Source organism: Rana temporaria, chromosome 12 (assembly GCF_905171775.1).
Source record: "Rana temporaria chromosome 12, aRanTem1.1, whole genome shotgun sequence".
Taxonomy (NCBI): domain Eukaryota; kingdom Metazoa; phylum Chordata; class Amphibia; order Anura; family Ranidae; genus Rana; species Rana temporaria.
This window is the reverse complement of record NC_053500.1, coordinates 20905015-20920750: the sequence shown is the minus strand read 5'-3', so window position 1 is coordinate 20920750 and position 15736 is coordinate 20905015. Positions and strand designations below refer to the sequence as shown.

General features: G+C 48.3%; 1 protein-coding gene across 2 annotated transcripts in view; it reads left to right on the top strand.

The window, feature by feature from the left end:
• The first annotated feature begins 5451 nt into the window (after positions 1 to 5451).
• CDH4 (cadherin 4) overlaps positions 5452 to 15736 on the top strand; it is an 836782-nt gene continuing 826497 nt past the window's right edge. The window contains exon 1 of one of the 2 annotated variants that reach the window (XM_040331281.1): positions 5452 to 5736. In XM_040331281.1, coding sequence (XP_040187215.1) covers positions 5650 to 5736 — 87 coding nt within the window. In that variant the 5' untranslated portion in view covers positions 5452 to 5649. The remainder of the gene's footprint in view (positions 5737 to 15736) is intronic. The other variant, XM_040331280.1, reaches the window with a different exon arrangement.

The window sequence follows — 15736 nt, the reverse complement described above, 5'->3', positions numbered from 1 at the left end:
GTCAGTCTCCCCCCTTTGTCAGTCCCCACAGTGTTGACTACTCACACTGTCCTCTCTCTCTTTCTCCCGTGCCTCCAGGAAAGACCTCCCCTCCTGTGTGTTATGGCAGGATCCTTCCAGAACCCGAGCCAGGGCCCAAGGCAGGACAACCACCCGCCCCCCACCCCCCTAACTAGGAGGCACCCCTGAGGACCACTGACAGCCTCCTCAACACTGTATCTCCATCTTCCACCGACTGCCCCGGCTGACATGGCTCATGTCTATTTATGGATTAGTCTCAGCCCCCTGTCAGCCAACCTCTGAGGATTGGCCAAGGCTCCATAAATATTTAATGCTGCTCCCCCTAATCTTCACCCTCTAGTTCTAGAAGATTCTCCAACCTTCTAGACCAGGGGAAGGCACTAGAAAGCTGCCACAATGAGTCACCCAGCCCTGAACCTTAGTAAACCCCTGTCCCAGATTCAAGAGACTAATTTTACCATGAGCCAGTAAATGTATCTGTACTAACTCCTAGCACACACTAGAGGGTGCTACATATGCAAACCTTTACAATGGTGGTCAGTGTATAAATGACCCCTTACATAAGTGGTCAGTGTATAAGTGACCTTATACGTTTGTGATCAGTGTATAAGAGACCCCTTACTTTAGCGGCCAGTGTATAAGTGACCCCTTGCATTAGTGGTCAGTGAGTAAGTGAGGCCTTACGTTAGTGGTAGGTGTATAATTGACCCATTACGTTGGGGATCAGTGTATAAGTAATCCCCTAAGTTAGTGGTCAGTAATTGACTCCTTACATTAGTGGTAAGTGTATAAATATTCAATAAATGTTCTCCAACATGCACACCTCCTGTGATAATCCTGGGGTGCGCTTTGGGCATGCTCTGTGATCTGTCACGGCCCATGCTATCACAAGGGATGTTGTTCATCCATTTTGATAGCAATAAAGTTGATCTAAAAATAAATAAAGGTACAGTGTAAAAAAAAAATGAATGAGATAAAAATGTTTGTGCTGGGAGGGGTAGGTGTGTAGATTAGTGCTGGATGTTTTTGTGCTGAGGTTTATATGTGTCTGTGCGACTCTTGCTTGTGGCACAGCAATCAAAGCATACTTTATAGGTCCAAGGAAGCCGGGGTTTTGTTAAACAATGCCCCTTAAGCGCCTTCCACTTCTACCAGTGTGGCCACGCCTCCCCCACTGTTACCAGCCTGGCTACACCCACAATTTAACCACACCCACCTTTGTTGTTTCTGATTTTCAAGTTGTAAAGTTGGGAGGCGTGTACATCTAAGGGATGCGGTTAGTGAATTGGGAACAGGGAATATAAAGCGAAGTGGTGGCTCTGCATTGATTGGGTGACATTATATGCAGTCATTCAGTGATTTTACCATTCCAGTACTTGCATCCTACCTGGGAAGGACTGACACCTTTACACATGATCTCAAAGCTCAAACACATATGTGTGTGTGCATGTGTATATACTGTATACTGACAGTCAGTAGAGCAGTGGACGGTGTCTGTAGGGCAGAGGTTGGTGTCAGTAGAGCAGTGTATGGTGTCTGTAGGGCAGAGGTTGGTGTCAGTAGAGCAGTGGACGGTGTCTGTAGGGCAGAGATTGGTGTCAGTAGAGCAGTGGACGGTGTCGGTAGGGCAGAGATTGGTGTCAGTAGAGCAGTGTATGGTGTCTGTAGGGCAGAGGTTGGTGTCAGTAGAGCAGTGGATGGTGTCTGTAGGGCAGAGGTTGGTGTCAGTAGAGCAGTGGACGGTGTCTGTAGGGCAGAGATTGGTGTCAGTAGAGCAGTGGACGGTGTCGGTAGGGCAGAGATTGGTGTCAGTAGAGCAGTGGACGGTGTCTGTAGGGCAGAGATTGGTGTCAGTAGAGCAGTGGACGGTGTCGGTAGGGCAGAGATTGGTGTCAGTAGAGCAGTGGACGGTGTCGGTAGGGCAGAGGTTGGTGTCAGTAGAGCAGTGTATGGTGTCTGTAGGGCAGAGGTTGGTGTCAGTAGAGCAGTGGATGGTGTCTGTAGGGCAGAGGTTGGTGTCAGTAGAGCAGTGGATGGTGTCTGTAGGGCAGAGGTTGGTGTCAGTAGAGCAGTGGACGGTGTCTGTAGGGCAGAGGTTGGTGTCAGTAGAGCAGTAGACGGTGTCTGTAGGGCAGAGGTTGGTGTCAGTAGAGCAGTGTATGGTGTCTGTAGGGCAGAGGTTGGTGTCAGTAGAGCAGTGGATGGTGTCTGTAGGGCAGAGGTTGGTGTCAGTAGAGCAGTGGACGGTGTCTGTAGGGCAGAGATTGGTGTCAGTAGAGCAGTGGACGGTGTCGGTAGGGCAGAGATTGGTGTCAGTAGAGCAGTGGACGGTGTCGGTAGGGCAGAGGTTGGTGTCAGTAGAGCAGTGTATGGTGTCTGTAGGGCAGAGGTTGGTGTCAGTAGAGCAGTGGATGGTGTCTGTAGGGCAGAGGTTGGTGTCAGTAGAGCAGTGGACGGTGTCTGTAGGGCAGAGGTTGGTGTCAGTAGAGCAGTGGACGGTGTCTGTAGGGCAGAGGTTGGTGTCAGTAGAGCAGTGTATGGTGTCTGTAGGGCAGAGGTTGGTGTCAGTAGAGCAGTGGATGGTGTCTGTAGGGCAGAGGACGGTGTCAGTATTGCAGAGGTTGGTGTCAGTTGAGCAGTGGATGGTGTCAGTAGAGCAGTGGATGGCAGTGGCCGTGCGTCCATAGAGGGTGCTGGAGCGCCGCCCCCTCTCTCTCCTGCACCGCCACTGAATACAATACACAGATTCATGCATTGCATGAATCTATGTATTGTTGCTGCCTCCCACTCCCATTCAGATGGCCGGCGCTCACCAGGGGGCCGGCCATCTGAATAACGGCAGCTGGTTGGCTTATGAAGTGCCTATCAGAGACAGCGGCTTTCTGTAATCGGCTTCCTAATAGTTAACCAGGGGACGCACGGGGGGGTGCGTTCCCTGTCTAACACTGACAGGCGTCTCAGCCAATCAGGTTCACTGGTTCTGTTTACCAGTAACCTGATTGGCTGAAGCGTCATCGAGGGCGGGAGAAGACATTGAGGGATGGTGGAAGGAGGATGGCTGACCCCAGAAAGGTAAGTGCCGGACGGGGGGGGGGGGCGGGTTGGGAATCGGGCAGCATTTTACAGGGCACAGTGGCGACAATTGATGGGCACATTGGTGACAACTGATGGGCACAGTGGTGACAACTGATGGGCACAGTGGTGACAATTGATGGGCACAGTGGCTACAATTGATGGGCACAGTGGTGACAATTGATGGGCACAGTGGTAACAATTGATGGGCACAGAGGCGACAATTGATGGCACAGTGGTAACAATTGATGGCACAGTGGCTGCGTTTAATGGCATGGCACAGTGGCTGCATTTGATGGCACAGTGGCTGCGTTTGGCATTGCACAGTGGCGACAATTGATGGCACAGTGGCGACAATTGATGGCACAGTGGTGACAATTGATGGCACAGTGGCTGCGTTTGATGGCATGGCACAGTGGTGACAATTAATGGGCACAGTGGCGACAATTGATGGCACAGTGGCTGCGTTTGATGGCATGGCACAGTGGTGACAATTGATGGGCACAGTGGCAATAAATGATGGCACAGTGGCTGCGTTTGATGGCATGGCACAGTGGCTGCATTTGATGGCATGGCACAGTGGCGACAGTTGATGGCATTGCACAGTGGTAACAATTGATGGCACAGTGGCTGCATTTGATGGCACAGTGGCTGCATTTGATGGCACAGTGGCTGCATTTGATGGCACAGTGGCTGCGTTTGATGGGCACAGTGAGGCTGCAATTGTTTTTTTTAGTTTGTTTGCACCCCCCCAAAAATGTTGAGCACCAGCCGCCACTGGTGGATGGTGTCAGTAGAGCAGAGGTAGGTGTCAGTAGGGCAGTGGCCGGTGTCGGTCGGGGCAGTGGACGGTGTCGGTCGGGGCAGTGGCCGGTGTCGGTCGGGGCAGTGGCCGGTGTCGGTCGGGCAGTGGCCGGTGTCGGTCGGGCAGTGGACGGTGTCGGTCGGGCAGTGGACGGTGTCGGTCGGGCAGTGGCCGCTCTCGGTAGGGCAGTGGACGGTGTCGGTAGGGCAGTGGACGGTGTCGGTCGGGCAGTGGACGGTGTCGGTAGGGCAGTGGACGGTGTCGGTCGGGCAGTGGCTGGTGTCGGTCGGGCAGTGGCTGGTGTCGGTCGGGCAGTGGCCGGTGTCGGTCGGGGCAGTGGCCGGTGTCGGTCGGGCAGTGGCCGGTGTCGGTCGGGCAGTGGACGGTGTCGGTCGGGCAGTGGACGGTGTCGGTCGGGCAGTGGCCGCTCTCGGTAGGGCAGTGGACGGTGTCGGTAGGGCAGTGGACGGTGTCGGGCGGGCAGTGGACGGTGTCGGTCGGGCAGTGGACAGTGTCGGTAGGGCAGTGGACGGTGTCGGTAGGGCAGTGGACGGTGTCGGTCGGGCAGTGGCTGGTGTCGGTCGGGCAGTGGCTGGTGTCGGTCGGGCAGTGGACGGTGTCGGTCGGGCAGTGGCCGCTCTCGGTAGGGCAGTGGACGGTGTCGGTAGGGCAGTGGACGGTGTCGGGCGGGCAGTGGACGGTGTCGGTCGGGCAGTGGACAGTGTCGGTAGGGCAGTGGACGGTGTCGGTAGGGCAGTGGACGGTGTCGGTCGGGCAGTGGCTGGTGTCGGTCGGGCAGTGGCTGGTGTCGGTCGGGCAGTGGACGGTGTCGGTCGGGCAGTGGACGGTGTCGGTCGGGCAGTGGCCGGTGTCGGTCGGGCAGTGGCCGGTGTCGGCGGGGCAGTGGCCGGTGTCGGCGGGGCAGTGGCCGGTGTCGGCGGGGCAGTGGCCGGTGTCGGCGGGGCAGTGGCCGGTGTCGGTGGGGCAGTGGACGGTGTCAGTAGTCTTTATTATGTAATATTTTATTTTTTTCAACAATTTTTTTTTTAAATAGGATGTTGGTGAAAAATCGGGTGTTTAAACAGGTGGAATGTGTGGCACTCCGGATGATTGATTAGTGTGTGCCCAGGCACACCCGGCACACCCCTATCCCTGTGTACAGTGTATATTTGCTGAGTTGCAGACATGAAATAGAAGGGTGAGTGTGTGCCATGTGTCCTCATAGAGCTGTGTTTAGCCTGTCTCCTGTCCTCCTCCATGCACCTTACCCCTCCATTATTATTATATAAGTGTATTCTGAGACTGTCCGGCATCATCACACATCGCTTCTCCTCCGCGAGCTCCCCGATCTGGCAGGCTGCAGCGCTCACAACCCACCAGCGAGGGCGCTGCGGAAACACACACGCCCGATGATCATTCATCCTCCTTTCGCCGAAGGTGGGCGTGGTTATGCCGCCGTTCGTGGGCTCGGCTTGGCTTGTCAGTCAGCTGAACCCTGTGGGGGCGTGTCGGAGCTGCCAGTCAGCGCGTGGAGTGGGGCGGGGCCTCGCTGCGCTCAGCTGGTGCAGCCCGTTCACCTGCAGCTCAGAGCGTGGGAGAGCCGGGGCGGTAAACGGCAGCGCCCGGGGGCAGCGGAGCCTCACACCGGGACGTTATTGGGTGTGGGGGGAGAACACACACTGCTTCCATTTGCAGCACAACCTCTTTGGGATTTTGGACGTTTATGTTTTTATTTTTTGGTGGCTGCCAGGATGAAGATGTCCCGTCTGGGTGCAAAGATGCCAAAGGGGTCGGGGAGCGCTCTGCTGCTGCTGTTGGCCCTGCCCGGGGCACTGGGGGTAAGTGGGCATCATTCCTTCCTCCCCCCTACAGTCTGCACCCCACCCTGGTACCCCTGCCTGTCTCTGCAATGGGCATCACCCTGCATGGTGTGCTGGGTTGGGGAGGGAAGGGGCACCTAGGAATAATACAATCAGATCAGATGTGCCATGGCATGCCTGGCACATGCATGGCAAGGGTTAATATCAAGGAAATCTCCATTAATAGGGGTAGAGTCAAGCAGGGTTGGAAGGGGTTAAGTTGGCAATGTGATGCCCATCTCTGTCACTGGAGGTAGAAGTTCAGTGCAGGGCACATGCATGTAAAGGGTTAATATCAAGGAAATCTCCATTGAGGGGGTAGAGGCAAGCATGGATGCAAGGGGTTAAGTTGGCAATGTGATGCCCATCTCTGTCACTGGAGGTAGAAGTTCAGGGCACATGCATGGCAAGGGTTAATATCAAGGAAATCTCTATTGAGGGGGTAGAGGCAAGCAGGGTTGGAAGGGGTTAAGTTGGCAATGTGATGCCCATCTCTGTCACTGGTGGTAGAAGTTCAGTGCCTGGCACATGCATGTAAAGGGTTAATATCAAGGAAATCTCTATTGAGGGGGGTAGAGGCAAGCAGGGTTGGAAGGGGTTACGTTGGCAATGTGATGCCCATCTCTGTCACTGGTGGTAGAAGTTTTATCGCAGGGCACATGCTTTTAAAGGGTTAATATCAAGGAGATCTCCATTGAGGGGGTAGAGGCAAGCAGGGTTGGAAGGGGTTAAGTTGGCACTGTGATGCCCATATCTGTCACTGGAGGTAGAAGTTCAGTGCAGGGCACATGCATGTAAAGGGTTACTATCAAGGAAATCTCCATTAATAGGGGTAGAGGCAAGCAGGGTTGCAAGGGGTTAAGTTGGCACTGTGATGCCCATCTCTGTCACTGGTGGTAGAAGTTCAGTGCAGGGCACATGCACGTAAAGGGTTAATATCAAGGAAATCTCCATTGAGGGGGGTAGAGGCAAGCAGGGTTGCAAGGGGTTAAGTTGGCACTGTGATGCCCGGCGGTTTGGATCATCTTTGTCAATGGAGGTAGAAGTTCAGTGCAGGGCACATGGAAAGGAGGGGGCACACACCAATCATATCTGCAGAACTGGGCAAGCAGTCCCATATTAAAGGACCTGTGGATAATGGGTGCCAGGGCGCCCACTGATAACAATCACCAGACAGCGCCGTTTTGGCACATGCCAGCCTCGGTGTGTGTGTGTGGGTAGCAGTGATAGACTCAGCACAGCTCCCAGCCAGAGAGAGAAGGAGGAAGGTACAAAGTCATCTGCTGCAGCCGGCTTTCTGTTTAAATGCTGCACATCCCATTATACATTCACTGCTAAATAAGACCCTTCACAGGAAAAGCCCCCCGTCCCCTGTCCCCCCAACCCGTTCACCATTCATTGTGCACAGGAGAAGTCAATGCATTGCGGTGACCATCCAGAGAAAGTCTCATAGCTGGGCGCTCCACAATTATAGGTTAGGAATTAAAAAGCCGCTCGCTAGCAGTATGCAGGAGTTAATGGCCCCGGCCAGCTGCTTGGAAAACCCCCCCCCCCCCCCCCCACGTCTAGGACAATGAGAGCGAATGGCAGCGGCGGAATGTAGTAAAGATCTTCTGCCTTTTTTCAATAGACTGAATGCAGAGAAGCTCCGGCTTGGAATCCTCTGCGGATTCCTCAGCTGCTGAATGGGGTGACGATGATGATCAAGATACAACGGCACAAAACATTTCCGTGCTTTGCAAAGTGTCGCCGAGGCGGCAGGGACTCCCTCTACGGCACACGCGCCTTGCCAAGAATGGAACACTTCGATACGCCGGGCTCCTAAATCGTCTTCTGTCAGGGAGGAAAGAAAATAAAAATAAGGAAGCGTTATTGACTAATTACTGGACATTGTGTACCAGTCACAAGGTAGAGCCATCCTTATTGGAATTTTAAATTCCACAATTCATTTTGTGAAAATTCTTTCTCTCCCCGTCTTCTCTGGTTCAGTGATTGGAGCCGGCCGAGCCCCCACTAGAGCCGCCTGCAGACTTTTTTTCTTTTTTCTCTCCTTGCCCATCCAAAATCTGCGTTATCTAGGAGAATATTTTAGAGCTGCATCCATCAAAGCTTGGTAGGTGTGCTCCTCTCCAGGTCTTCACAGGTGAGGTAGGGTGGCATTTACAAGGATGCCGATTAGCCCACCTGTGCTTATACCTGGATGTGGGCACACTCGGCACTTTGAGCCATCCCTTAACACCACAACTGAAACCACCTATATAGGATGACATTTGGAATAAATAAAGAATGCAATCCTCTTACATTACCTACAGAGAGTCTTTTTATTTTTAATAAATTAGCGCAGGTGTAATGTAGCCTATATGACCTATCAAAGCAGCCATTCAGTTCAGTGGAACCTTATGGCTCCTCTTTGGGTTCATTGATTGACCTCCAATGTGATGGTTCCTCTTTGGGTGGTCAGCGGTTTATTGATTAACCTCCAATGTGATGGTTCCTTTTTGGGTGGCCAGGCGTTTATTGATTGAACTCCAATGTGATGGTTCCTCTTTGGGTGGCCAGGCATTCATTGATTGACCTCCAATGTGATGGTTCCTCTTTGGGTGGCCAGGCGTTCATTTATTAACCTCCAATATGATGGTTCCTCTTTGGGTGGCCAGGAGTTCATTTATTAACCTCCAATATGATGGTTCCTCTTTGGGTAGCCAGGGGTTCATTGATTGACCTCCAATTTGATGGTTCCTCTTTGGGTGGCCAGGCGTTCACTGATTGACCTCCAATGTGATGGTTCCTCTTTGGGTGGTCAGGCGTTCATTGATTGACCTCCAATGTGATGGTTCCTCTTTGGGTGGCCAGGCGTTCATTGATTGACCTCCAATTTGATGCTTCCTCTTTGGGTGGCCAGGCGTTCATTGATTGACCTCCAATGTGATGGTTCCTCTTTGGGTGGTCAGCGGTTTATTGATTAACCTCCAATGTGATGGTTCCTCTTTCGGTGGCCAGGGGTTCATTTATTAACCTCCAATATGATGGTTCCTCTTTGGGTGGCCAGGCGTTCACTGATTGACCTCCAATGTGATGGTTCCTCTTTGGGTGGCCAGGCGTTCATTGATTGACCTCCAATGTGATGGTTCCTCTTTGGGTGGTTAGCGGTTCATTGATTAACCTCCAATGTGATGGTTCCTCTTTGAGTGGCCAGGCGTTCATTGATTGACCTCCAATGTGATGGTTCCTCTTTGGGTGGTTAGCGGTTCATTGATTGGCCTCAAATCTGAAGGTTCGTCTATGCATGGCCAGGGGTTCATCGAGCTGTGGCTGATTGATCCTCAATCATATGGTTCCTGTATACTGGAGTACTGCCACTTGACAGAGCCACCAGCACAACACAAATGGTCTTTTTAGTTGTCAGTAAGGGTGACAATCTGACCACTACTGTAAGGAGTACATTCGTCCCACCATCAATGTAAGGGGCATATTTTTCCTGACTGATTTATTTTTGCCGAAGTCCCCTGAGAACTAAAAATGATTAAAGATTGAGAAAAGCTGTATAACTTGACTACATAATGAAATAAATGGTTCCCTTTCAAAGTACACATGTGTATTAGACACTTTTTGGGTGGCCAACGGGGTTCATTCATTGACCTCCAATATGATGGTTCCTCTTTGGGTGGCCAGGTGTTCATTGATTGAACTCCAATGTGATGGTTCCTCTTTGGGTGGCCAAGCGTTCATTGATTGACCTCCAATGTGATGGTTCCTCTTTGGGTGGCCAGGCGTTCATTGATTGACCTCCAATGTGATGGTTCCTCTTTGGGTGGCCAGGCGTTCATTGATTGAACTCCAATGGGATGGTTCCTCCTTGGGTGGCCAGGTGTTCATTGATTGAACTCCAATGTGATGGTCCCTCTTTGGGTGGCCAGGCGTTTATTGATTGACCTCCAATGTGATGGTTCCTCTTTGGGTGGTTAGCGATTCATTGATTAACCTCCAATGTGATGGTTCCTCTTTGAGTGGCCAGGGGTTCATTTATTAACCTCCAATGTGATGGTTCCTCTTTGAGTGGCCAGGGGTTCATTGATTGACCTCCAATGTGATGGTTCCTCTTTGGGTGGCCAGGCATTCATTGATTAACCTCCAATATGATGGTTCCTCTTTGGGTGGCCAGGCATTCATTGATTGACCTCCAATGTGATGGTTCCTCTTTGGGTGGCCAGGGGTTCATTGAGCTGTGGCTGGTTGACCCCCAGTCTGATGGTTCCTGTATAGTACCAGGTGTTGCTGCCACTTGGCAGAGCCACCAGCACGACACCAATCGTCTTTTAGCTATCTATCAGTAAGGGTGGCAATCTGACCACTACCGTAAGGAGTACACTCTTCTCACCATCAATGTAAAGGGCATTTTCCCTGACTGATTTATTTTTGCAGAAGTCCCCTGAGACCTAAAAATGATTTAAGATTGAGAAAAGCCATATGACTTGACTACATAATGAAATAAACAGTTCCCATTCAAAGTACACATGTGTATTAGACAAGAGCTGTCTGATTTGGTCTCATTTCTAGGACAGTTTCTTCGCATTTAATGATCACAAACCCCCCCCCCCCCCCCCACCACCAAATCTGAGTTAAAAATTGCATCCGTCGCATCATAAATATTCATCTGATTGCCTTATGTGAATTAAGCTATGAGTGGATCCTCATTTACCGTCTGTGTTCCATTTGCAGTAAACGGTCTGTTGCCCCTGTTCGGCGTAAGAAAGTCGGGTGGCTTCACAGTGACAGTTTTATAATTGAAAGTCTTTTTGCTTCCTTCAGACAAACCTTAAGATGTATAAATAATATGCAGACATTTTAATGTATTAATATGGTACATTATAATAATGGCAGCATATGCATCAAAAACTAAAGCAGATGTCTACTTTCCAAATAAATTCAAGCAATATTTAGCATTCGTCTTGCTCCCTGTATTAATCACAAGACGCTTTGTTATATGTTGGTGCTTTCCTCGTCCATGAAATACATTAGTTCTGAGGTTTTCAGCTGAATAATATATTATCATTGTTTTTTTGTGGGTGTCATCAGGTGTATACACCCCAGAGAGGCTTGTTAAAGTAGTTTTTTCTGAAGGAAAAGGGTCAATGTTTTTCGAGGAGGTCTTTGGTGCAAGTGTAGAAGGTATTTGTGGGGAAGTGCCTAATGTGATAGCTAGGGCTACATCAACTTCTGTGCTGTCACCGCTTAACAGGCTTTGTGCGGCAAGAACATTGTGCATCTTTGACCCTTTGACAGATCCGCTTCAAAACCCGACTGCTAAAATCACAAAGGAGAAGTTTCAGACTCGTCTGGGTACACGGCTCTTACCGAAGCCACGCTTTCCAAAATCATACATTATTTTTAGATTTGGAAAAATTGCCGTTTCCTCGCAGCCAACGGCAGAATCATTTAGGCTGAAGGAATCACGTAGTCAATGCAGTTTGATATTTTAATGCCTTGCTGCCGTTTATGATTTCCACTAGTACTTGTGTCAGGTCCTGAGGCCCAGGAATTGGCAACCAGATACCTCACTAGCTGTGGAGAAAGCCATGCCTTGGCAAACAGAGGGACCTGTAGTTCTCCTCTAAGGTGCTAGGTTGTCTCTGGTTGAAGAAGAACGCTGGAATTTGTAGTTCCTCAGCAACTGAAATAGTTTGTTCCTCAATAAGTTGGTTTCTCAACCCGGCCATAAGCTTTTCTGACTCTCCCAGCTGGACCGGGGGTTCTTAAAGAGGAAGTAAACCCTCTTAAACAAATCCCCCAAAAAAACAAACCCCTTCAAGACAAAGGCATAATGAGCTAATATGCATTATGTATTACTTACCTCAGATCGAAGCCCCCGCAGCAGTCCTCGTCTTCCCCTCTCCGGCCGCCAACAGGTCGTCCCAGAGTTACTTCCAGGTATCTGTGATTGGCCGGAGCCGAAATGACGTCACTCCCATGCACGTGTGTGGGAGCTGCCGGTAATGGCATGCAGACAGTAGCAACGGAACATAGGTGCCATTGCTTCAGTTTGCCCCAGTGCGCATGTGCCGATGACATCAGCACATGCAGGGGGCAAAGGATATCTCCTAAACCGTGTACCCTCACTAAAAAAACAAACAAAAAAAAAACACCCTGCAAGGGAAAGACATAATGAGCTAGTATGCATAGCCCCTGCAGCAACCCTCGTTCACCTCCTCCGTCATGATACCCGGTGTGACTTCCAGGTATCGCTGCTCCGGCACTGTGACTGGCTGTGCGTGGGAGCGGGCAGTGACGGCATGATCGTCTTCACTAGTGGCATCCTCAGTGTGCCGGCGTGAATGCACCATAGACATCGGTGCCCGTTTTTTGGAAAATATCTCCTTAACCATGTAGGTTAAGGAGATATTTCTTGCACCTACAGGTAAGCCTTAATCTAGGCTTACCTGTAGGTCTGTATGTTTACAACCACTTTAAGAGATATCCTTGTTAGCTACAGGTAAGCCTTAATATAGGCTTACCTGTAGCATAAAGTTGTAAAATTGGGCTTACAACCACTTTGAGTAGCGTTCCATGAAACCCGAGGGTTCCTCCACAGGTTGTCAAGGGGTTCCTTGAGTAATGAACAATTTCTGCTTCTTACAGTAGATAAGTTCCCATCTCTTTTTTTAACTTTAAATTGTTATTATTTTTGACAAAATACATTCCAATATAGATGAATAAAATTAATTGTGGTATTGCTTGTCGTATTGCATAGAAAAGATAATAACAAAAATTGAGGAATGAATAACCAGAAGTAATAATAACTTTAAGGTACAATATCTGAAGTTTGATATTCTGCTCCCGCCCACCCCAAGTGGGGTCATGGTGTAGGTGGGGAGATGGTCATCAAATTCTCACATTTTTAGGAATAAAAAGAAGAGGTTTATAAGAAATTCAATATCTTGGTGTATCATATATCGCTATTCTTTAAGTAATTGGAGGCTCTCGGGTTTCCACTTTTAGTGATGGAGAAATTTTTGAATGCGAACATCAATTCGTATTGGGCCTGAGTGTTTAGTCTTATAATGACAGGTTAGGAGCGTCTGTGCATTTCCACATGTTGGCAATGGTAAGTCTCGCTGCTGTTAGAAAATCCTTCGACCTTCTTAGCTATCTGTAAAGGCCCCGTACACACGTCCGAGGAACTCGACGTGCCAAACACATCGAGTTCCTCGTCGAGTTATGTGTTGAAGCCGCCGAGGATCTCGGCGGGCCAACTTTCCTCATTGAACAACATGTTCTCTATTTGGCCCGACGAGTACCGTCGGCTTCCTCGGTGAAAACTGTACACACGACCAAGTTTCTCTGCAGAATCCAGCTCCGATCGAGTTTCTGGCTGAATTCTGCCAAGAAACTCGGTCGTGTGTACAGGGCCTAAGAAGGGAATTCTTCCCAATGACCACAAGTGTAAGGAACGTTCTTCCCACTGACCATCACACTAATGTATCATGAGTCGTAGATATGGTAATTTTTATGTGGGGTTCTCTGAGATCGGAAAGTTATTTTGGCGGTTCCTCTGTGTTGAAAAGGCTGATGCCGCGTACACAGGATAATTTTTTAGCATAAAAAAAACGTTGTTTTTCAAAAACGTAATTTAAAATAATTTTTCAGGTTCTTAAAAACGACAAATTTTTTTTCGAACATGCTGCATTTTTTAACGTCGTTTTAAACAATTTCGTTTTTCGGGTTGTAAAAAATGATCGTGTGTGGGCTAAAACGAAGACGAAAAAAAACTGCGCATGTTTAGAAGCAAGTTATGAGATGGGAGCGCTCGTTCTGGTAAAACTACCATTCATAATGGAGTAAGCACATTCATCACGCTGTAACAGACAAAAAAAGCGCGAATCGTCTTTTACTAACATGGAATCAGCTAAAGCATCCTAAAGGCGAATGGAACTTCCCCTTTAAAGTGCCGTCGTACGTGTTGTACGTCACCGTGCTTTGCTAGATCATTTTTGAAAAACGATGCTGTGTGGGCAATGTCGTTTTTAATGATGAAGTTGGGAAAACGTTGTTTTTTGGACATGCTGAAAAACAATGTTTTTTTCATGCTGAAAAAGGGAACGTGTGTGCGCGGCATGAGTGTTTAGTCTTATAATGACAATTTAGGAGCATCTGTGCATTTCCACATGTTGGCAATGGTAAGTCTCGATGCTGTTAGGATATCCGTTGACCTTCTTAGCTATCTATAGGGGGGTAATTCCTCGCAATGACCACAAGTGTAAGGAACGTTCTTCCCACTGACCATCACACTAATGTATCATTAGAGAGAGAGTCGTAGCTATGGTAATTTTTATGTGGGGTTCTCTGAGATCGGAAAGTTATTTTGGCGGTTCCTCTGTGTTGAAAAGGCTGAGAAAGGCTGAGTTAGACTGCTTGCTATTAAAATATATATATATATATATATATATATATATATGTATATATATATATATATATATATATATATATATATATATATATATATATATATATATATATATATATAAAAAAAAAAAATCCTATTTTTTGGCAAAATGATTTTTCCTGAAAAACGTGTGTTTTGGAATAAGGGGAAAATATAGACCGCTGTGGAATCTGGTCCGTTTGATTTATCTGACAGTTGAATTTTATAGCCGTTGACTTGGTATCTAGTCCTGGTAATGCTAGGATGTGCTGCAAACAGTTGGCATTATATGGAACCGTAATGTAGAAATGCAAGAAGGCTTTTTGAAGCAAGTAATATACAGCATTCAGTCGTAGCCTCTTTGCTTTTCTGCACTTAGCGGCAGCGGCGTGATGTACTTTTCATGAGACGATGGAGATGTTTAATAAATTAAGTATACTTATCTCTGCTTGCTCTTCATTATAGGGCTGTGCTGTATGACATTACCTTTTTGTCAATGCACTTTTATTGTTGGTTTTAACCCCTCTTTCTTGTTCTGCATACAATTTCCAGCACTGGACAGCTCCGCTTAATGATACTGGCGGGCGCATATTTCTGTGTGTTTCTCGCTCTCATTCCCGAACTCCTTTTTTTTCCTTTGCCTGTCTCTGTCTGCCTTTCTACTTAAATATGTCCCTGCATAAAAAAAAAAAAAAACACCAGACATTTTCCAGGAGCCAGCCAGTGCTCAGCATCTTTTCAGCTTTTCATGAGATGTCATTCATAGCACGTATGTGAATGTTCCCCCGTCTCTGTAAAAGTGCCTGCTGTCTTCTAGAATGGATTGGCTGGCTCCGGAGATGTGCATTAGTATGGTAGAAACTGGACATGTACAAGGTGGCCCCCCGTGGCCGGAAAAGTAAAGCTGGCGCCTTATCTTGATGAGCCTTTTCCTATTGTCAATAGCAGCCAAGGTTCCCGAGTTCCTTAGGGGTGTCTATCTAGAACTCTAGAACTGAGTGTGCATTATAACCAAGAACAGCAACATTGTATCTGCAGGTCAATTATGGATTGTTCCTTATTGCATAGTTACATAGTTAGTCAGGTTGAAAAAAGATACAAGTCCATCCAGTTCAACCACAAACAAAAATAAAAAATAAAATAAAATAAATAAACAAACAAAATAAAAAACACAATGCAATCCCATACACCCAACTCCATACCCACAGTTGATCCAGAGGAAGGCAAAAAACCCCAGCAGAGCATGATCTGCCAGATCAACTTTTCGTTTCTATAAAATTGTTACACTTGATGGTTCCTGGTATATGTATTCCGTACTGGCTGTCTAAGAAGGTCTGAATTACCATAGACAGCTAGATGGATAGAGAGAGTTTAACCGTAGTCCGTCTCTGTTGGTAAAAACAACCGAAGACTAGTGATAGTGTTCAGCAACCAACAAGTCCCTTTTCTTTTTAATGTTGTTCGATTGGTTGTGATGAGGCGCTGCACTTTGGTTGTGATGAGGCACTGCACTTTGGTTGTGACGAGGCACTGCACTTTGGTTGTGATGTGGCACTGCAC